The sequence below is a fragment of the Numida meleagris genome, chromosome 1, assembly GCF_002078875.1.
Source record: "Numida meleagris isolate 19003 breed g44 Domestic line chromosome 1, NumMel1.0, whole genome shotgun sequence".
NCBI classification, from domain to species: Eukaryota; Metazoa; Chordata; class Aves; order Galliformes; family Numididae; genus Numida; species Numida meleagris.
In genome coordinates, this window is record NC_034409.1 from 74,456,490 (window position 1) to 74,479,242 (window position 22,753).

Sequence of the window (22,753 nt, forward strand, 5' to 3'; positions counted from 1 at the left end):
GTGTTACCTGCTCTGGGGCTGTCTGGTCTAGGGTGGAAATGTTCCAGGTGTTCTCCTCTTACTCTTTGCCAGATTCATAGCTGTGCTGCAGGGAGTTGCATCCATAACAAAAGGCTTTCAGAAATAGTGCTGCTCCCTTAACTCAGTCATATGTGGATCTCTGATTGCAGCAGTATTACTGTTAAGTGGTCAATCGAGAAACTCCCTAAGACTCAAGTTGGAGTGTTAGAAAGTAGGCATCCTTTAATATCAGTGCTGGATGCATGGGGGATACAATCCTCTTATCATGCATACCTTGCACAAAAAGGTCTTCAGTGTATATTCCCTCAGTGGCCATCCCGGAGATACATACCTATTCCATACAAAGAGTTGTGGAACCTTCCTTATCTATACTAAGTGTCAGGAACTTCCCTTTTCTATTTAAACACAAAGACACAGACCCTTCCGATTATCTAAACAAACTGCAAGGTTGTCCATTAAGGATCTTAACAAGCTGCAACTTGTTTCAGCAGCTTATCAAGATGTTTTATTTGGTAAGAAAAAAGGTTTGCTAATTTCTAGCTTGTCACTAAAATGAAGTATTCAGCCCAATCTAGCAGAACTCCCTGAGTAGGCTGAGTACATTGGATATTTGCAGCATTCCATAGAAGACTACAAAATTGTACCTGTAGGGCTTCAGTTTGTTGCACAGTGCCCGTGCAGTGAAAGGATTTGGTAGTGCTTTTTTTAGAGATTTATAACGCCTGAGAAGAGTTCTGTTGCATACAAGTGACCCAGGAGAGAAAATACTTTAACGCAAATGGTATTGGCAGTGATTACATGGAGCTGCATTAGTGGCAGAGGTTCTGTGATCTGTGCAAAGGGGCTTATAAGATCACAACAGCATAGGCAGCCCTATTTGTTCTTTGTCTGAATATTAAGCTTTGTAAAAGAGTCAGTGTTAAGACTGAATATTAACTACATAGCGTGTCTTGATTCTGATATAGTAACCAGAAAACTGCAGAGAAGAGAAGCGCAAAGGACCAGCAGAAATATCTGAGGATGAAAGGAAGTTTGAGAATGGTGAAGCCAAGAAAGCTGACAAAGTAACTTGGCATGCCAATGACTTATGTCAAGCAGGTATTCCCTTTATTACAGCGCTAGGTGCATGGGGGATCACTCCACCAAACACGCACCAAAGGGAGAAACAACTACATATTTAAAGGCATAGCATATACATATTCATTACATTAAAAGAAAACAGGCCGAAATTTTGAGAAATAATTAACATTTTGTCCCACCCTTCTGAGCATGTGTTCTAAATATGTGGTGGTCATGGTGTCTCTGGTGGTTGTGGGTGGCTGTCTAGTAATCATCGTCGCTGTGAATTTCCAACCTTTTAAGGGAGGCTAGCCAGATCTATTCCCACTGATGTTATGTTGAGCTGAGGCATCTGTTCTGCTGTGTTATCTTCAACAACAGGACATCTATTCTATTTTCTTCTCTTCACTTGATGAGTTCTGCAGCCTCTGCATTTTGTTCTTGAGCTTACTTTTATGCAAGCCTCCTGTCCTTCAGCTTGTATCCACTCAAGTCATGCAAAAGACTGTTCTCACGATTCAGTGGTGTTCAAAAAGCAGGCACAGTCTTCCATGTTTATTGCACCTTTCAACACCTTTTGTAAACCACTAAAGTTAGGAAAGCAAGCTGGAGGCAGTCAGTATTGGAGAAAAGTATTATAAAATATCACGCAGAGAAGGGATGATCCCACACACTCACAGAAACCAAAAGATTTAGCAGTATATCAGTTAAAGGAGGAAATACTGATAAATTGGTTCAGTAACTGCAAAGTAATAAAATCCATAAAGACCTTTCTCCAGAAATGCCCCCATCTTTCCATCTCAGTCTTCTCCAGTAAACAGTTTGTGCAAAGCTGCAGTTTTCAAAGCAATAGCATCCTGGGCATCTGTTGGATAACATGACTCACCCCGAGTTTTCTCTTTTCATTCAGGACATTGGAAAATGAAACAACAACAACAAAATCAGAATAGGCACATGTAAAGTATGTTTCAAGGATGAGCACATATAACTAAAATTTGTCCAGGACCATCAAAAGCAGGGATTCAGTAGAGGTCCTGCCCACTCTGATCTTTCTTCTACTAACCTATTTACCATCCTCATGGTACTGAAACAAAGAAATCAACTCAGAGAAACTTAACAGCAAAACTTTTATTACCATTAAGCAGGTATTCTTATTTGCAGTGCTGGGGTAGCAGTGTGATAACTCTCCAAAAATGCTCCACCAGTTGCTCATTCATGAACAGATTATATTTTCACAGGTATTACATATTCATTGCATTCCCCAAATCATTATCCTATCCACTCACAATGATTACCCAACAAATATAGCCTTATTTGGAGAACTTCAATGTCATTTAGCATTCTTTTAGTGTTATGACAGTCCATTGTTAGTCCTTCGGTCTTTATTTTTAACCCACTGATTCACCTTCCACAGTTGGCTCATCTCCATCTGAGATACCATGTGTAACACTGTAACGTGATGGAAAACACAGCAATGATAGTGCAAAGTCCTAGGCTGCAGCAAGTGAGGATAAGCTCAAATGCAGCAGCTGTGGATAAAGAAACAAAGGAAAGAATCTGCTTATCCTTGGAAGACCTCAGGTATGCAGGGATCTCAAGCAAGATACCCTTGCCTCCACTGCCAGCCCTTAAATGAAGTCTGGGAAGGCGTGGATCCTGGCTCCACCCCTTCCAGCCACTCAAGTGCATTGCTTGTGCCTGAGCTCTGCTGGGTTCGCCCTGCCATCCCACCAGGTGCTCAATCGCTGCTTCAGGCCATGACACTACCTCCCAAATTGGCATCATCTGCAAACTTACTGAGGGTACACTCAATCCCCTCATCTATGTCATAAATAAAGATATTAAACAAGATGCGCCCCAGTACCGAACCCCAGGGGACACCACTTGTAATGGGATGCCAGCTGGCCTTAACTCCATTAACTACTATCTGCTGGGCACAACCTTCTAGCCACTTCTTTACCCAGAGAAGAATATACCTGTCCAGGACACAGGCAGCCAGTTTCCCCAGGAGAATACTGTGGGAAACCACATCAAAGACTTTGCTGAAGTCTAGGTAGACTACATCAACAGCCTTCCCCTATCTACCAGTCTGGTCACATGGTCATAGGAGATACAGACCAGGGCATATCTTATCCCCTCAGATAGAGGGAGGGGCCCAGTGTAATCGACCTGCAATCACTGGAGAGGATTGCATCCTCTATCAAGATGGGCTGTTGTTTTGGGCAACGATCTTGATCTCATCTTGGAGCAGGCATCGCAGTCTCAGCATGCCTGGACGATATCAGACAGTTGTATGGGCAGCCCCAATGCTTTAGCAGCTGCCCACATCGTCTTTTGTCCGGCATGCTGCAGCTTCTGGTGTAACCAGCAGGCGATGTTCTCAAATGGTGAATCCTCAATCTATCAAACTCAAGCCAGTGTGTCAGCTTCATCATTTCCCAGTGATGGTAGGGGCTGGTGGCCAGAAACATAGTAGACACGTACAGTCCTGTGTTTAATCACATTCCATGTGTCTAACCACATATCTCTGCCCCATTTTGGTTGGGCTTGAGTAGTCCATTCCTGGGTAGCCCACTGTACAATTCAAAGAGTGAGCCCCCAGTGCACAGCCCAACTACCTGTGCAGATATTCAGTATGCTATCAGCAGGTTCCTTGGTTATAACCATCCACACAGCACACAGTTCTGCCCATTGGCTACTCTGACCATCCTCCTCTTCAAACCAGATTGTTTCAGTGGAGGGATGGTATGCCACTGCTCTCCACTTGCTTGGGTTACCTTCCTGGACCCATCTGTATACCAGGCATCTTCAGGAATGGGATATTTCCCTTCCTGAACAGGACTCTTCTCTGGTGGACTGACCACTGTCTCTTCTGGCATGTCACTGTGATATGCCACTGGGTCTAGGATCTTCTGGAGCTCTTCTTTCAATGGTGACAAAGACAGACCACTCCTCTGGCTGAGATAGGTGACCCATCATGCCACCATCTGTGCTTGGGCCACCCCTGTCTTTGGAAGGTGGGTCAGAACTTTCACCTACCACTGAATTGGCAAAGTCATCTTAACTATGACTTCAGCAGTTTGGGTTATTTGCTCTACTGCCTGTAATGCAGAGTAGGCAGCCAATAACTGTTTTTCAGTCACACTATAACTCTCTTCTGCTCCATGCCAGACCTGAGACCAGAACCCAGCTGGGGTTCAAATGGAATTCTGGCGCTACCATAGGCCCCAGCCAAACCCATCCTGAGTTACATGGACATCTAGTTCAGCTGCAAGGGCAGGATCGAATATACTCAGTGCCTGGACCTGTTTAACAGCTACTTTTGCTTGCTGGAAGGCCTCTTGTTCCATTCTCTCTCAGTCCCATTTTTGGCCTTTCTTTGTGAGTTGGTTTAAAGGCCTCAGCATCTGCGCTAGGTGGGGTATAAAGGAACAGCAGTATCCCAATATACCCCAAAATTCTTGCAGCTGCCTTGGCGTGGTAGGGACTGGGAATGCCTGAACCTTGTCTATTATTGCACTGGATATACTATGGTCTTTCCCAACCAAACTACAGCCAGGAATTTCACTGACAGGCCTGGTCCTTGCACCTTCTGTGTGTTTATAGCCCACTCTTTCTCTTGTAAGTAGGCAGTCAGTGAATCTACTGCCTTTCCTAATGCCTCCAGTGAGTCAGATGTCAACATGACATCATCAGTATAGTGGTACAGTTTGATGTTATTGGGTTTATTCCAATCTGCTAGGTCATACATCACTAGGTTATGACAATATGTAAGTGAATGCGCGTACCCTTGCAGCAGGACCTGAAAGGTCCACTGCCTGCTTCCCCACATAAATGCAAACTGGTCTTGTGATTCTTCATGAATGGGAGTACTGAAGAACTCATTTGCCGAGTCTGGGACACAATGGTAGGTTTCCATCTCCCCCCTACTCAATGTGTCCATCAGGGAGCCAGTATCAGGTACAGCTGCATGAATGGGTGGTGTGACCTTATTTAATTCTCTGTAATCCTCTGTCATTCTCCATGTGTCTCCTGACTTTTGTACCGGCCATATGGGAGAATTATACAGGTTATATGCAGGTCTTATGATTCCTACTTTTTCTAGTTCCTTCACTATTCTGGAGATTTCTTCTTGCATCCCCCGGGCATCTATACTGTTTGGTACTAGTAATCCAGCACAGATTTGGTAGGTAAATAGGCTCACATTTCGCGTGGCCTCTTAATATCACCTGCACAGGCTAGATACTCAAATCTCTATCAGAGTCTGAACTCTCCTACAGTCATCTGGAGAGTCAGACCCCATAATATATCTATGCCCAGTATATGCTCCAGGGCTGGGACAATAGACTTACACTCCTGGGGTGGGGGATGCCCAACCCCCAACTTCAACCATGTCTGGGTTACAGGGATAGTCTGTTCCCCAAATCCACCAGTCATCACCCCATCTCCATGGAATTTGGTTGGATCACCATAAATAATTGATATTTCTGTGCCCATGTCTACTAATGCCATAACTCACTTTGTTCTTTTGGGACCAAAAACCAGTCAATTCAAAATAGAGCCTTCAGTCCCACCTGGGGGCCCTAGGTGCAGGGGGGCTGGCATCCCTGGTCACACAAGTAACTGTGCAATCGCCAATTCTTTTTCCTCAGATGGCTCAGGCATAGTAGCTCGGGTCACATGGCAATCAGTTTTTGCAAACTGAATCCCAGCCCAGATTCAATCATTAAACATCTGTTTTCATGATACCCGTATGGGTGCTGACTGAGAAGTCTACTGGCGGGGGGGGAGTCTCCTAGTTTTAGTTATGGGGAGGACCTCTGCCCCTTCCAGTGTCTGGATATTGCACCTGGTCTGAAGGTGCTCTGCCTCCCCATGATTAGCCACCAACAGGGCGGCTTGTTGGATAAAGGCCTCCAAGGCTACTGAAGGGTTTAGTATGGACACTAAAGTGCCATACTGGTGGAAAGGAGCTTGTTGTAATATGAGGTCCCCCATCCTTGCCAAAAACATAACCATGTCTGGACTCCCAAGAGCATCATCATAAATCGCCTCCTTCATTCCCAGTTCTCTAATATAATTTTGAAGTTCTTCCACTGAAGTCCACAGACCAGTATTTATTGGTACATCACTTTTGTTTTGCCATGTGATCCTACATGCTGCCATTGTCCCCTGAATTAGCGAATGGTTTCCCACATTACCTATCACAGTTGCATACAGTCTTTATCTGAGGGCCAGATGTGTGGTAATGGATATAAGTTTAGAAGAATTGGGTCAATTAATAACCACACATTTGCCCTCCATGTCCCACAGTCTCAAGAGGCAACCTGGTATGTCCTCTCATGGTTTTTGATGAAATCATTGTAACAGATCCATGAGTTCAGCACCTGTGTACAGGCTCGTGGTTACATGTAATGAAGTGTGGGCATGGACCACTCCTTGGGTGACAATCCCGATGGTCTGTCTTGGACTTCCTTCATTTTTTTGAGTAATTACTGGTCTTATTTCTAGAGGATTCTAAGATCTGAGGTTCCCAGATTCTCTAACTGGATTTTAGCCTGCTTGGCTTTATTTTATTCTTAGATTCAACCAGGATCCAAGGATCTTTCTGATTTAAGTCCTCTTCCCCTTCTAATGATACGGTTCTTAATTATAGAGGGGAAGCACTATTTGAAGATAAGGTAGTTTGCCATGTCAGAGATGTATTTTTGTTTTCTAGTTTTCTGATACTAGCCTTCAAAAGCCCATTTTCATCTTTTAATCTTTACATAGAGTAATGATAACCATTAATAGTTAGTAGTAGCAGCCACACTAGAGCAGATACCGCTACTATTCTTTCTTTAGTTGTTAAAAAAGTTTGTTCTACTTTATTCAAAAACTTATCCTTTTTCAAAGGGGATTTATTAATGGGATCATTATCCCTTATAGGTCCCCATTCCTCAATAATCCATGCGGCACTCAACCATAGGGAACCCAGGAATCCCAGGTTATCCCCCAGGAGTTCCTCCTTTAGTGTATTAGGGGTCCCACTGACCATCCAATGCATTATCTTTTTAATGTAATCCATCCTAAACAAATAACTGGCTGTCTCATGAAGTGTAACCCTGTAACATGATGGAAAAATGTAGCAATGATAGCATAGTAGCAAAGTCCTAAGCTACAGTAAATAAGGATAAGCTCAAACAAAAGCAACCATAGACACAGAAAGGAAGGTAAGAATCTGCTTACCCTTAGAAGGCCTGAGATACACAGAGATCTTTAGCAAAATGCCCTTGCCTCCACCACCAACCACTCCACTGCAAATGAGGTCTGGGAAGGGGTGAATTCTGGCTTTACCCCTTTTGGTCACTCAGGTACACTGCATGCACCTGAGCTCCCCTGAGTTGGCCCTGCCTTCCCACCAGGTGCTCAATCACTGTTTCAAGCCATGACTTAGCATTTCCACTATACCATGCCAAGACTCCTTTTGTCCCAGATAATGCTGTAGAATGCAAGGACAGCTGGAGAAGTCTCTGCACACACAGACAATGAAAACAAAGGGGAATGTCTTGATGCTGGCTGTCACATTTTAGGCTAATTCTGCCTACTGTGTGGATCTTAGCTTCCTTTGATGTTGATAAGTGATAAGGGTTCCACAAAACTGGCACACAGTTTTTCCCTTGTTGTGTGTTTCTTCTGCTTTAACACCAGAACAGTCTTATGACATACCTTTCCACCTACAACGCTACATCACAATTACTATCCACAACATCTAAAGGCTATTACAGTATTGCAAGCAAGTATTAATCATATTATACAACAATTCAGCAGCTATGCTTATAAGGATATATTATCAGAATATTTTGTGTAATTACTTCTTCATATCAGCATGAAACATCTGTTTTTCAGGCCCCCAGGAACCACTCATTAGTTTTCTAACACTCTATGGCTCACTTTGTTCCACAAGAGCCAAGTAACCTTGAGCTCAGGCAGACTAACTGGTACTTAGGTGGGCCTGTGTAAACCTAATTATGTTCAACATAGCAAAGTGCAAGGTTTTGCTCTTGGGTTGGAGTAATCCCAGATACTTATACAGACTGGGAGAAGAACTCCTTGAGAGTAGCCTGGTGGATGAAAAACTGAACATGAGCTAGCAGTGGGCTCTTGCAGCTCTGAAGGCTAATGGTATCCTGGGTTCCATCAGAAGAGAGGTGGCCAGCAGGGACAGGGAGGTGATTGTCCCTCTCTACTTTGCCCTCGTGAGGCCCTATCTGGAGTACTGCATCCAGGTCTGGGACCCCCAGTGCAGGAAAGACATGGAGCTGTTGGAGAGGGTCCAGAGGAGGGCCACAAAGATGAGGTCTGGAGCACCTCCCCAATGAAAACAGGCTGAGGGAGTTGGGCTTGTTCAGCCTGGAGAAGGCTGTGAGGAGACCTCACTGCAGCCTTCCAGTATTTAAAAGGGGATTATAAAAAGGAGGGGAACCAAGTTTTTAGGAGGGTAGACAGTGACAGGACGATAAGGAATGGTTTCAAGCTCAGGAAGGGAAGGTTTCGATTGGATGTCAGGGGGAAGTTCTTTACAGAGAGAGTGGTGAGGTGCTGGAACAGGCTGCCTAGCAAGGCTGTGGATGCTCCGTCCCTGGAGGTGTTCCAGACGAGGTTCGATGGAGCCCTGGGAAACCTGTTCTAGTACCAGATCTGGAAGTTGGTGGCCCTGCCTGCATCCGGGCGGCTGGAACTTGATGATCCTTGGGGTCTCTTCCAACCCAAGTCATTCTATGATTCTACGATTATATGATTCTTACGTCATTAAGCTTATAACAATTGATCTGAACTTAGCTTGAAAGCTTTTGGTTCTTTTCCAGACTTGAAAAACTGGCTACTTCTTTCAACAAGACTAGTTTATCTGGTAAGAGATATCTCTTTTATTAGAACATGTTCTGCCTATATCTTTTGATCAAAACAGTTGTGGTGGCTGTATCACCATAATTTAACCAGTGCTTTGAAAGCTGCATATTCAAAACCAAATCATGATTCTAACCATGTAAAGGTATTTCCCCTTTCAACAACATTCCTTCTAAAGAGCTGATACATAGGTGTCTGAGGTCAGTGCACCCCTGACAAGATCAAAGACAATTTATAAGTAGCTAATACCTTCCATAATTAGATACTATATTAAGCCAGAACAAAACCCAAGGTCATTGAACCTTAAGTGTCGACCACAAGGAATTTAAATAATGCCATATCACATTAAATGGTTGTAATACTCAAAATACCTAAATCTAATTTCATATAATCCAAGCACAGTGGATTTCTGTACTTAATGATAGCAATGGATTTTATTTCACTGTGCTTGAAAATGAATGGCTACATGTTTGCCCTTACTCTTACAGGCAATACATCTTTCGGATGTTCTACATTTGGTCTTTCAAATTTCTTAGTTATTTCCCCTGCTAAATTAAAGCTATAATATTATTCTACTTTTTTTCCAAAGAACATTTGGAAAAAAATAGCTTAATGTTAGATAAGGTTTATAATATGGAAATGGAGTAAGAAAGTAGGTCAATAAAAAACAGATGCTACAGGAGCATTTCTACCTTGCCTGAAGGCATCATTATTACTATCTTTTTATTTTCAGGAGTCTTTCATTCTCCAGTATGTTTTTGAAGGCTGGATTCCACCAGTTTAAAATATATTATTTTGAAGCATAATAACTAGCACAAAAAATGCAATCACTAAGTTAAAGACCATCAGAAATGTTGATAAATTCAAATCACAGCATATTTTATCCTGCAAAGATTCCTATAAGCCTTACAATCTTCATTGTGTTGCCTAGTGTAGTGGAAATGCTAAGTCACAGGTTGAAACAGTGATTGAGCACCTGGTGGGATGGCAGGGCCAATCCAGAGAAGCTCAGGTGCAAACAATGCACCTCAGTGACAGGAAGGGGTGGAGGCAGGATCCAACCCTTCCCAGACCTCACTGAAGGGTTGGTAGCGAAAGCAAGGGTATTTTTCTCTGGAGATTCTTGTATATCTGAGGTCTTTTGAAGGTATGTAGATTTTTTTTTCCTTTGTCTTTGTGCTTATTGTTGTTGTGTTTGAGCAAATTCTTACTTGCTGTGTTCTATAGTCTTACTGCTTTGCTCTTGTTGTTGTACTTTGTATTGTGTTACGCGTAGCAAAAATGGCAGAGAAAACTGAAGTTTATGATTACAAGTGGATGTATATATATTTGTCTGACTAAAATAAGGATATTGAGTTTTGTAATTCTAATAACCTTAACGTGGTTCCGGCACATTTTTCTTTCTTTTCTTTTCAATTTCTTTTATTCAGTTTTCTAAATAACGGCTGTCTCTCTATTAACAGATTAGCTTACTGTCCACTGCATCTGTAGGAAGAAAAGGCATCTGTGGGTGGGTACAGATATTCTTAGTACTGTTTGCCATGGCAGTCTAAAGCAATTTTGGAGCTACTGTCACCATAGGTTAAAACAAAAAAAAAAACAAAACAGAACAAAAAAAAATCAAGAAAGATATCTATTTCTTTATTATCTTGCTGTTCTACTTTCTCAAGTAGTGTTAAGCCTTCAAAGAAAAACGGAGGCAATAAACCTAGCTTCAAACATTGGCTCAAGAGGCCTATGCTGAAAGCAAAAGCTGAGAAAACAGTTCTTGGTAACGTTCATGTCATGCCAATATGACAGTTCAGCACACTTTCACGTAAGAACTTCTAGTGAAAACCCTGGGGCGTTTGTTGTTTAGAGTTAGTAGCTCCAGTAAAGAAATACTTCTCTTCAATACCTATATCAGCTCTGCATGGGGAAGGGTGTGAAAACAGTCACTGTAACATAGGAGACATATTAACAGCTCCAATGATAAAAAATATGTTAGCTGTTCAACTGAGTACTGAAAAGAATCCTGAAAAGAACAAAAAAAAAATCATTTGTATTTTAAAGAAAATCCAGTAATGATAAGTAGTTTCCCTGTCCTATGTATCTAAAGCAAACAGACACAAAGGAATGTACTTCAAATGAGGGAAAAAATAATAAGTACTACTTCTATAAATAAATTAACAACAATACTCAGAGACTAACAAAAAAAAGGATTTATTATTTATACAGAGAAACTCACTACGCAGGCAGAAAAGATTCCTCCTTCAAGGGCAGTGTGGCAACAGAACAGGTGACCAGATGGGCTGTGGGACTGCCCTCCCTGGAGTCTGTCCAAACTTCATGGCACAAGAGTGCCAGTACAGAAGAAGCCTATGGTAACATGGCATAGGCATCTCATAGATTTTTTTTCCCCATTTAATTTTTGATGGTTGTTCATTTTGGTGTGAAAAAAGTGAACCCTCAAATCACTGCCCTTCTGAATGGCCTTGCAGGAAGAAAGTGGCAGGGGGTTGTATCCATGTCACTCTTCTGGCTGGACCAGGTTGTACTTGTCTTGTGCAACACTCACTTGCTGAAGTGGCTGTGCCATGGGGTTCGTTCCTCCAGTTTTGCAGCGAAGTGCTACTCTTGCACCACAGGCACCTCCGCCCAACACCTGCTGGCTGAGCTGGGATGGGCTGTGTGCTTAGCTCAGTTATGGATGTCCTGCGTGACATAATAAGAGCCCAGGCCTCTTGCTGGGCCACAGCTAAGCCAGTTGTGATACACTGCTCAAGATCCAGTGCACGCCTTTCCCCAATGTAGAGAGGTGTGATTCAGCTGGCAAGTTGTTGGTATGGATTTTTGAGATGGAGGATGCCACAGCAAAACAGGACAAGAAGTCCCAGTACAGTACGAGGCAAAAAAAAAAAAAAAAAATTCTTCTAGTTAATCATTTTCCTTGCACCTCTGCTTTGTTCTGTTATACTTTGGCAATGCAGTGTTTGTCACGTTTAGCCTTCTGGGTCCAGGAAAAATAGTGTGAGCTGTGATGCTGGAGAACATATCATTTAGCAGCTCCTTTCTGAATACAGAGCTACAGAGCCTGTCCTGGTTGCATTACACCACTACGCTTCCTTCCTATTTTGGGATACCATGCATTGGACACAAGTGATTGGTAAGGAGCAGGATAAGTCTTGAGTGCTCAAGGATCTTGCTTAAGCAGCCAAGGGGTGTAAGGAGAGCTGTGCATTCCAGACTAATGTATAGGGCTTCCCAGAGGAGCTTTACCATGCCATAGACATCAGATGACCAAGGAAGTGTGGACACTTCTTACATTAACAAGAGAGACAGTGTGGAAGAACAGGTTTCAGCTGGAGCCTAGAGCTTGTCACTTCCAGAAAAGTGAAGTAAGACAAACATGTGGCATGGCTATGCACTTGCTTCTGGTAACCCAGCCTTCACCTCCTCATGGGTACTGAGACAGAGAGTGGGAGGCTGAGAAAAATGTGTGAAGTTTAGACCTTGTGGCATGCACGTATAGCCCATACTCAATATACAGCATGGTGATTTTTATTCCCTGCATCTCTGCCTATGTTGTTCATACCTACCCTGCCTATATTCACTCTCAAGTAAGAATTTTTCACTTTCCTATCTGGCAGGTTATAGACACAGTGCGAGAACAGAGTTAAGATCACATTCTTAACGGAGTTCCTTGTTTGCCAATAGGGGAGTGGCAGGAAAGAGGAGTGAAGGACTCCAGGGGCAGAATCATCAGATTGGTGTGATGAGCTTGCAGGAAGATCAGAAAGCGGAAGAGTGAGAAATTTCCTAGAAGGACGTTTCAAGGTACTGTATCCAATGTGATGCTTAGCTTTAAGATTTCCTTGACCTTGAAAAGGTCAGTCTTTAGGAGATTGAGCTGAAAGGCTGAAAGAAGTTGTGTCTTGCTATTGAGCTACTGGACTAACTGAAACTTTTGCTTCTCCATTTAAAAAAAAAAAAAAAAAAAAAGAGGAGATCCGAAATATTTATTTGTAACTGTGAATAAACAATTTTAAATTGTGTATGAGTGAGAGAGATTAAAAGCAAATGTGTGCATATGCATGAACTTACTCCTCAGGAAATCCTTTTCTGATGCTATCCTTCTCACAGCTGTTGGTACCACAGACAAGACCATGACATTTGTCTCATGAATCAGAGATGTGTATGGGGTGTGCATATGCAGCACTGCCTTCTTAATTGCCCACCAGGTGGGTGGCAAATGAACTCAATAGAGAAAGGATCAGAGAGCAAGACTGAGTAGTTTCCTCAGAGCATTTTGACACATTATCTCTTCTTGATAGATTCTCTGGAACATCTCTGATCTTCTCTTATCAATTAATTAATTGGTTATCATCCACACTTCATATTTGACAGAAGAAGACCTAAGTAAGTAGGAAACAGGATCTGGAAAACAAGAGAAGTCATACAGAGTTGGTGTGCCATTGTTTAAGAGCATAGCACTATTAACTTCTGACAGTACAGAAATCACAAAGGATTTAAGCCAAAACATGACCAACCAAATGCCCTGAACTAAGGACAACTTTTACTGACAAGAGTAGTGGATAATCAATTGAGAGTCATCAGCAAGAGAATACTGCTATACTGAAGCTGACATTTCTAGGGGAGATTCATCTGTTTTTCTCTTAGATTTTGTATCCTGATATCTGCACTGTGAGTGTGACCTATTGTTTACATTAAACTTGTTTACATGTTGCTTACTTAGGTTCCAGAACAAATGTGGTCATTGTAAGTGGTTGCATCAGCCTTTTGCTGATACTTCAGTACCAGCTCTGCATAAGGAGCAAAGTTCCATGACAAAAATAAACTATATGAAGAAGGCTTAAATGCAGGTAAAAGCAAGCATGACAGAGCACTTTAGTCAGACACTCTCATGTGATTATATTTTAATCCAATTTTCAGAATAGCTTTTAATGCACTTTTAACAGTTGTACACAAATTCACAGGAGATCCATAAGCTGCAGAGCAGGAATGAGGGCACTGGCAGACTACTGTGGTGAATTTTGTACTTCCTGTTTCTTGCAGTCATTTCTGACTCAGTCCATGGACCTGCGCAACAGTTTCAGTGGTCACTTGTGTCTGTCTTTGCTCTCTGACAGCTTTTTAAACTGAGATATGCAACACCAAGCATGTTAAACCAAGAGCACATCTGGGGCCCATGGACTTTATTTACTCATTCTTAGGGAAATTGACTTTGCCTAGCCTGTATATCTTGCCAAAACTAAAATAGTTCTGGTCTTCTGAGACCTATAACACTCTTGAGTCGCTAAGATTATGACACTTCAGTATTATTGGACTATGAAAGAAGAAATGATAGTCTAATGGGTGTTTTTGTTTTGCTTAGGGGAAAAAAACAAAACAGGATTCTTCAGTGTAAGGTATGTGCCATGAAACCTGTAGCTAAAACGAGATATCCAGGTTCTAGAAATCTGGGAGGTGTTGGAATGCATGTTAAGGAGTATCGCTATTCTCTGTGTGAGCAGGAGCCAGGGAGAACACTGTTTACATGTTTAAAAAAAAAAAAAAAAATCTGGAGGAAGAGTCTGAGCATAGGTTGTTTATTAGATCTGATTGCAAACAGCAATTAGCTGTTGGAACCATCAGCTAATATCGGGATATAAATATTGCATTTTCAGTATGTAGAGGAAGAGTCTGCAGTGGGAAATATGCTCTTGATGTTTTAGTAGTTCAGGTTTGACCTAAGAGGACAAGAATGATAAAAATGCATCTTTTTTTTTTTTTTTTTTGTCAGGATCTTGTTTATCCCCAGAAAACAATGTTTGGCTGAGCACAATAACATCTGGCCAGACCTGAGGGGGATTTTTATGAGTTCCATGTGGGATACTGAAGTCTTGGCCTAACTGGCCTCAAATACCCCAGAAAGATGCACTTTCTATGTACATATCTACTCAACCCGCTCTATTTTTCGACCCTGTTGCTGTAAGTATTGATTTTTCTTGTTTCAGTATGGTCTAATGCTAGTGTAAATCAAGTCAGATTGTAGCTCACTTGCTACAGTTTGGGGTGTATCAGGAAAGCAAAATTCACATCCTCCCTTGCCTTTTTTTTTTCCAGTGAAGTTTTATTTTTGTAACTTAGCATAGAAATCTGCACCCTACCCAATGCAATTTCATCCCCCATAAAATCCTCTTGTCTGTGAAACTTAATGAAATGGCTTTTTATAACCTTGGTATCATGCAAATCCTGGTTAGTCATCCCTTTCCAAATCTGAAAATCACATTTAATTGATGGATTCTGTGTGTATTTGTGTATCCTGCTGTATGTGGAGACTCAGACATCTGATATTGTCAGGTCTCAACTCAGAAGCACAAATCCCACTGATTCTCAAGTTATTTAGAACCTTTTGGGAAGAAGAAAAACGAAACCACCACCAACAAAATTAACAATAGACAGAAAACAAGAAAGAAACCCACTCAAACTCCTGGTTTGGGAAGGGTGATATTCTATGTTGACATGCAGATTCTTTTTCACTGAAAAAAAATCACAAGTCTCTATTTCTACATGCATCGTTAGCAAATTGCCCAGTCAAATAAACCCCTTTTCCAATTCCTTTCAACATGCAGACAAGCCCTCAACAGTTCTAATCTGCACTTAAATTATTATTTACACCCTTACATGGCAGGCCCTTTTTCCTCTCCCCCTTCTCTTCTGTTCATTTTAATCTTCTTTAATGTACACCATAAATCACAAATCACTCCATCATCTTCTGAAATCAATTTGTTCAGCATGAAAATATTGGCCAAAATTCAAATGGTGCACAGCATGCTGGGAACACCATGTGGTGTATTATAATCACACTTGTTTGCGAAACATTAGTGTTCTCAATGTACAGATGTTTTCTGGCCCTTTTACCGGATAGTAAACCTGACACTATTTCAGACTAGGACATACTTAAGCTCTCTAGGAAAGAGTCTGGAAAGGACTTTAATCAGTAACGGAATACTTATTGAAATCCCTCTGGTTGAGGACTATGCCTGTTTAGGAGCTGGTCATACCTACTGGAACTGCATCAGGCAGTCTTAACCCAAGACAACAAACACATGATGCAGGGACCAGCATTGAGCCTGGGTGTAGTAGATGGTCAGCCTCTGGGGAGGACAACCTGTCAACTGCTACCCTACAAAATACTGTGAATAATCAGGTGTTGGGCTGGATCTCATCAGCTTCTTGTCTGTTTCATAACAACCACTCATGGGCACTGAGGTGATTTTATTTCTGACACTGCTGTTCCTTTCTGACCTGAGAAACCCACTCCTCCCTGCAAGATGCAGGGATGCACTGGTGGCAGCAGTGTGCCGCTGCCTCAGCAGAGCCCTGAGCCCTGCAACCTCTGTGCACCTTTTGGTCTCATCACAGTGAGTTTGAGTTACTCTGGGGTGCCATTTCTGGATAAGACCAGCCATATTTGTATATCCCGAGCCCTCCTGCTGCTCAGTACACGGTTGCTCTCTGTTCTCATCTCTTGCCCTGCCAGGGCTGTCCTTCTTTCCACTCTGCCAGGATGCTGGTAGTTCACATTCCTGTTCATCCTGTTACTGGCCTGGTTCAGCCCAGGAGCATTTTTCTCTTGCAGGAGCCACCCTGGTGCCACATGTGACAAAAACAGGAAGAAGGAAGGCAGGGAGGATCATAACAGTTCATATCAGACCAGGGCAGGATGAATGAGACTCACCACCTCTCTTGAATGTAGCCTCAGTCAGTCTTGGCTGGAGCAGCTCTGGCATGTGGAGGAACCCTAGAATGCATCTGTGTCCCAAGATGTGGGACCTGGCAGTCATCAAGCCTTCACTGAAACCTGCCCCTATCATTACTTGCTCCTCTACTTAAGCATGATGCAGAAATACTAACCCTAACGCTGTACTTCTCTGTCAAAGGTGCAGACACAACACTTTGGCAGGGCTGGGAAAAGATAGCCTGGGGAAACGGGGACTAAACTGCAGAGATGAGAGGCTGGGAGTGACAGCACATGCTGCGTATTATGGTAGTTGCCAGTGGTTATCAGTTACAGATGGCAGGAGGCCAAATGCCACATGCAGGATGGATATGGTTCCCTCTTCTTCCTTTCCCAGCCAGCCATCATAACTTGAACTGTGATTAAAATATGGGTTCTGGGACACTGAAAGAAAGCCAACGCCCAATGTAAAAGGGAGGTTTATTGATGAAAAAGTACATATGATTATGGTATAGATCTAGAGAGATTTGCCATGAAAAGAAACAAAAAGTCAGATACTAGTACAAACAACATCACAGTCTCCCACTGTGCTTAGAAAGGTAAAATAACCCTTTCTGGGACTTAACAACAGAAGAAAATAGGATGCTTGATCAGTTGTTCAACTTGCTCCTACAGGGGAAAATTCAAAAGAAAATAAAATGAGAAAAAAAGCACAGGTATAGAATATAAAATATGTTTTCAGGACACTGAATAGATAGTCCATTCCATGCAAAACAGACTAAAAATGGATCAAAAACTATCAGCAAACTATGCCTACGTACCCAGATAATTGCTCAGCAGATAATGGCCAGCGTAACTGTTAAACTGAGCAGCGTACAGATCTGGACCTCCCCTACAATAAGATAGCATTGTACATCTGACTGGCCAACACACACCTCTATGATTCACGTCATATCCAGCGTTCTCCTCAGAATATGATTTGACTGGCTAGGATTGCATTCCTGAAGTTCATGTGAAATGCCTTGCCTTACCTGTGCCCATTAAGCACACAAGCTTTGAGGGATGTTGTAGGTAGAATATTGTTTAAGTGTTGATGTTTTTGAGGAATCTCTGCAGGTATTTTCCAGTGTTTCTGTTTTTCTGCACTTTGGCTTTCACCCTATAGAGGGGCTGAGCTCCTCCTGTGAACAGCGTAGTGGTCCACAAATGTAGTCCACAGAGCTTATGACACAGGATGGGATCTGGCCACTGTTTCTGACTGCTTCCTGGAAAGCCTGGTAGAGACCAACGGCTCCTTTCCTGCAAGAATAGCTCTCACTCTACTCATCCTTCCAATCCTTCTGTTCATGCTACTTTATATTTCACCTTCTTACCTTTGTTTTTACTAACTGTTCTCTCTACTTTCCTTCCCCAGTGCTTCACCTTCATTGCTTTTTTTTTTCTTTCACTTACCTTACTTTCACTTATCATTACCCCATTTCTGCAACAGCATCTCTGCAAAGTGAAACGTACTGAGCAACAGCATATTCTTCTGGAAAAGAGGGAAGGAGATGTTCTTATTATAAGCGTCGCTGGTCCATTTTAGCAAATATTTTGCGCGAGTCAGCTGCATAGCAGAAATTCGCACCGAGGGAGCCTTCACAGAAAGGTAAATCCGCGGTAAAACACGGCGGAAAAAGCCGTTGCGAAGGGAGTGCGCAGCCCCTGCCGTTCGGCAGCGCTGACGCGACGTGGGCAGAGCCGGGGGGTGCGGCCGAGCCCCCTGCGTGTACAAAACCTGCCACCAGGGGGCGCAGCGGACGGGACGGGCAAGCAGGGCGTGGCCGGCAGTTTGAGCGGGCAGCTCGAGCAGGAAGGGAGAGTAGCCGGCGTGCTGGAGAGAGAAGTTCATTAGGCGATCACCACCCGCAAAGTACAGGGTCATAGAATCATAGAACTGCTCAAGTTGGAAAAGACCTTCAAGATCATCAAGTCCAACCACAGCCTAACCATACTACCCTAACAACCCACCACTGAATCATGTCCCCGAGCACCACATCCAAAGGGTTTTTAAACACACTTAGGGATGCTGACTCAACCACCTCCCTAGGGAGCCTGTTCCAGTGCTTAACGACCCTTTCTGTAAAGAAGTTTCTCCTGATATCCAACCTAAACCTCCCCTGGCGCAACTTGAGGCCATTTCCCCTTGTCCTGTCACCTGTCACCAGTGAGAAGAGACCAGCCCCGCTCTCACTGCAATCACCTTTCAGGTATTTGAAGAGAACAATGAGGTCTCCCCTCAGCCTTCTCTTCCCCAGACTAAACAGCGCCAGTTCCTTTAGTTGCTCCTTGTAGGGCATATTCTCTAAGCCCTTCACTAGCCTTGTTGCCCTTCTTTGGACCTGCTCCAGCAGTTCAATGTCCTTTCTGTATTGACGAGCCCAAACCTGAACACAGAACTCAAGGTGGGGCCTCACCAGTGCTGAGTACAGGGGCAGGATGACTTCCCTAGTCCTGCTCACCTCACCATTCCTGATACAAGCCAGGATGCCATTGGCCTTCTTGGCCACCTGGGCATGCTGCTGGCTCGTGTTCAGCTGACTGTCCATTAGCACACCAAGGTTCCTTTCCATCAGGCAGCTTTCCAGCCACTCCTCCCCAAGCCTGTAGGGTTGCCTGGGATTGTTGTGACCAAAATGCAGGACCCAATACTTGGCCCTATTGAAACTCATACAATTTACCTTGGCCCATCGATCCAGTCTATCCAGGTCCCTCTGTAATGCCTTTCTGCCCTCCAGCAGATCAACACTCCCTCCCAACTTGGTGTCGTCTGCAAACTTACTGAGGGTGCACTCAAACCCCTCATCAAGATCATTGATAAAGATGTTAAATATGAGTGGCCTCAATATCGAGCCCTGGGGGACACCACTCGTGACTGGCTGCCAGCTGGATTTAACTCCATTGACCACAGCTCTTTAGGCCTGGCTATCCAGCCAGTGTTTCATCCAGCAGAGCGTATGCCCATCCAAACCATGGGCAGCTAGTTTCTCCATGAGGATGTTGTGGGGGACAGTGTCAGAGGCCTTACTGAAGTCCAGGTAGACCACATTGAAGCCTTACCTTCATCCACTAAGTAGGTCACCTTGTCATAGGACGAAATCAGTTTTGTCAAGCGGGATCTACTATTCATGAACCCATGCTGACTGGGCCTGATCCCCTGGTTGACCTTTAATTGCTCCATGATGGCTCCTGAGATTATCCATTCCATAACCTTCCCTGGCACCGAGGTGAGACTGATAGGTCTGTAGCTACCAGGATCATCTTTCCGGCCCTTTTTGAAGATGAGCATCACATTTGCCAGTTTCCAGTCCACCGGGACATCCCCGGTTAGCCAGGACTGTCAAAGGATGATGGAGAGTGGCTTGACAACCACATCCACAAACTCCCTCAGCACTCTAGGGTGCAATCCATCTGGCCCCATGGACTTGTGAGAGTCCAGCTTTTGGAGCAGGTCCAAAACCATCTCATCATGGATTATGCAGGGCTTGTTCTGTTCCCCATCCCTATCTTCCAGCACAAGGGGCTGTGTGCCCAGGGAACAACTAGTCTTACTATTAGAGACTGAGGCAAAGAAGGGATTAAGTACCTCAGCCTTATCCTGATCCTTGGTCACCGTGTTGCCCTCTGCATCCCACAATGGATGGAGATTCACCCTAGCCGCCTCTTGCTGTTGATATATTTGTAGAAATATTTATTGTTTATTTATCTTTCACCTTAGTGGCCAAGTTCAGTTCTAGCTGGGCTTTGGCTTTTCTAATTTTCTCCCTGCACAGCTTCACTGCATATTTGTAATCCTCATAAGTTGCTTGCTCCCTCTTCCAAAGACCATAAACTTTCCTTTTGTTCCTGAGTTCCAGCTAAAGGTGTCTGTTGAGCTGGACCTCTCTTACCTCGTCGGCTTGTCTTCTGTGACTTGGGGATGGTCAGCTCCTGCACCTTTAAAATGACTTCCTTAAAGTATTCCCATCCTTCCTGGGCTCCCATGCCCTCCAGAACTACCTCCAAAGGGACTCTCTCAACCATGGTCTAAAAGAGACCAAAGTCTGCCCTCCGAAAGTCCAAGGTGGCAGTTCTGCTGACTACCCTCCATGGTTCAACAAGGATCAAGAAATCTATCATTTCATGATCACTTTGGCCCAGATGGCCTACAACCTTTACATCCCCCACAAGACCTTCCCTGTTAACAAACAGGGTAATCGCACTCTAAGTGCAGGATTATCACCCTCTGAAGACAGAGACTTAGTAAAGGTATCCACGTGAAGGAGAGCAAGGGTGTCTGCTCCTGTCAGAAAGGATGTTGAAACCTTGACTGAATTTGGAGGCAACCATGTATCTGTCCAGACCTCCAGCTGTGTAGAGTGCATGAGCCTTTCCCTGGCATCGTGGGGCAGCAGTCAGAACAGCTGTGTGAGGTGTGAGTAGGTAGATGATCTGCTCTGCCTCATGGTGAGGCTACAGGATGAAATATATAGATTAAGAAGTGTCATGGGGGGCAAACAAAGAGCAGGGAAACCACAGTTCACCCATGCACAGACAGGTTATTTCAAAGGAAAGAACACAAAACCTAAGGCAGCTTTTATCACATCAGGTTGAAGAGAAAAATTGCAAGGCTGGAGACAAGAATACAAAGGAAAGAAGCAGATGGAGGCAAGTCTGTGCTCGAAGCTGAGTACAAAAACCCTCCTTGCCTCTCTACAACAGGTATGAGGCCCTGGATGTGGGTGGCCCATCTGTGGGTCAGTCTAGACAAACTAACAAAAACGCAACCACAAAAAGCGTTTCCTCAACATCAAGACTACATCACTGAAGAATAAGAGATGGATATTAGTTGTAGGTGATGCCTCCCTCCAGGGAACTGAATGTCCAATATGCCGAGCAGACTCTCTTCTTAGAGAAGTCTGCTGTCTTCCTGGGGTTCAGGTGAGAGATGTCACCAGGAAACTACCTAGCATGGTAAGGCCATCAGACCACGATCCCTTACTGCTTTTCCGTAAAGGGAGAGGTGAAGCAGCTACATGTGGGTCAAGGGCTATCAAAAGGGACTTCAAGGCCTTGGGACAATGCCTAAAGGAATTGAATGCACAGATCATCTTTTCTTCTCTGTCTCCTGTATTGGGTAAGGACATGGAAACATATCAGAGGATCTTATCTTTAAATACCTGGCTTCATCACTGGTGCTGTTGCCAGAACTTGGTTTTTTTTTTTGGCTCTGGTTTGTGGGCACCAGATGGGCTTTGGCTTTCTCAAAGAAAGAGACAGGTCCTTGTGGAAAGGCTAGTGGGGCTCACTGGGAGGGCTTTAAACTAGGTCTGAAGGGGAATGGAGGCAATAGTAAACCTTCCCATGATAAGGTGTGGGATGGCATAGCTAGATTAGAGGGACAGGGTGCTAGCAGGGGCCTTGAAGGACCTTCTGCCTTGAGAGGTGCTGGCAATACTGCAGCACATAAGAAATCCTATGATGACAAGGCAGTGGCAGCTGGGGCAGTAGGAAAGGCAATGGGGAAAATCAAGGGAAATATTTAAAAGGGATTAAGGAGTTATCCTTTAAGGAGGTGACAAGATGAGCTGCCCAGCTGAAATGCCTCTACACCAATACACGCAGCTTGGGAGATAAACAGGAGGAGCTGGAAGCTACTGTACTACTAGAACACCATGATATAGTTGCTGTCACTGAAAACTGGTGGGATGATTCCCATGATTGGAGTGTGGCTATTGACAGTTACAAGCTGTAGCTTGATCACCTCCCCTACGGGGACAGGCCGAAAGAGCTGGGGTTGTTCAGCCTGGAGAAGAGAATGTTCTGAGGTGACCTGAGAGCAGCCTTTTAGTATCTAAAGGGAAGCTACAGGAAAGAAGGGGACAGACTCTTTAGCAGGGTCTGTGGTGATAGAACAAGGGGAAATGGCTTCAAGCTTAAAGACGGTAGATTCAAGTTGGATATAAGGAAAACGTCCTTCACAGTGAGGGTGGTGAGACACTGGAACAGGTTGCCTAGAGATGTGGTTGATCCCCCATCCCTGGA

The 22,753-nt window shown here is 43.8% G+C and overlaps 1 protein-coding gene and 2 long non-coding RNA genes across 8 annotated transcripts in view; 1 reads left to right on the forward strand and 2 right to left on the reverse strand.

Annotated features, from left to right (window-relative positions):
* Positions 1–22,753, forward strand: part of LOC110397878 — a 28,318-nt gene that overhangs the window by 1,274 nt on the left and 4,291 nt on the right. Inside the window, exons 1-6 of one of the 2 annotated variants that reach the window (XR_002438059.1) lie at positions 9,977–10,114; positions 12,664–12,783; positions 13,703–13,829; positions 14,342–14,375; positions 14,750–14,937; positions 16,592–18,338. This is a non-coding gene — a long non-coding RNA (uncharacterized LOC110397878). Of the gene's footprint in view, positions 1–9,976; positions 10,115–12,663; positions 12,784–13,702; positions 13,830–14,341; positions 14,376–14,749; positions 14,938–16,591; positions 18,339–22,753 lie in introns of those variants that run through there. The other variant, XR_002438060.1, reaches the window with a different exon arrangement.
* Positions 1,103–7,394, reverse strand: LOC110397889. The gene is made up of 2 exons (XR_002438062.1): positions 7,309–7,394; positions 1,103–1,978 (listed from the first exon to the last, which is right to left on the reverse strand). It is a non-coding gene; the product is annotated as an uncharacterized LOC110397889 (long non-coding RNA).
* LOC110397858 (ovostatin) overlaps positions 17,154–22,753 on the reverse strand; it is a 35,476-nt gene continuing 29,876 nt past the window's right edge. Inside the window, exons 35-37 of one of the 5 annotated variants that reach the window (XR_002438024.1) lie at positions 18,143–18,221; positions 17,512–17,582; positions 17,154–17,359 (exon numbers count right to left, since the gene is read on the reverse strand). Coding sequence is in view for 3 of the 5 variants with exons in the window: in XM_021394803.1 (XP_021250478.1) it covers positions 18,160–18,221 (62 nt within the window). In the remaining 2 variants the exon portion in view is untranslated. Of the gene's footprint in view, positions 18,222–22,753 lie in introns of all 5 variants that reach the window. The other 4 variants (XR_002438022.1, XM_021394803.1, XM_021394817.1 and 1 more) reach the window with 4 other exon arrangements.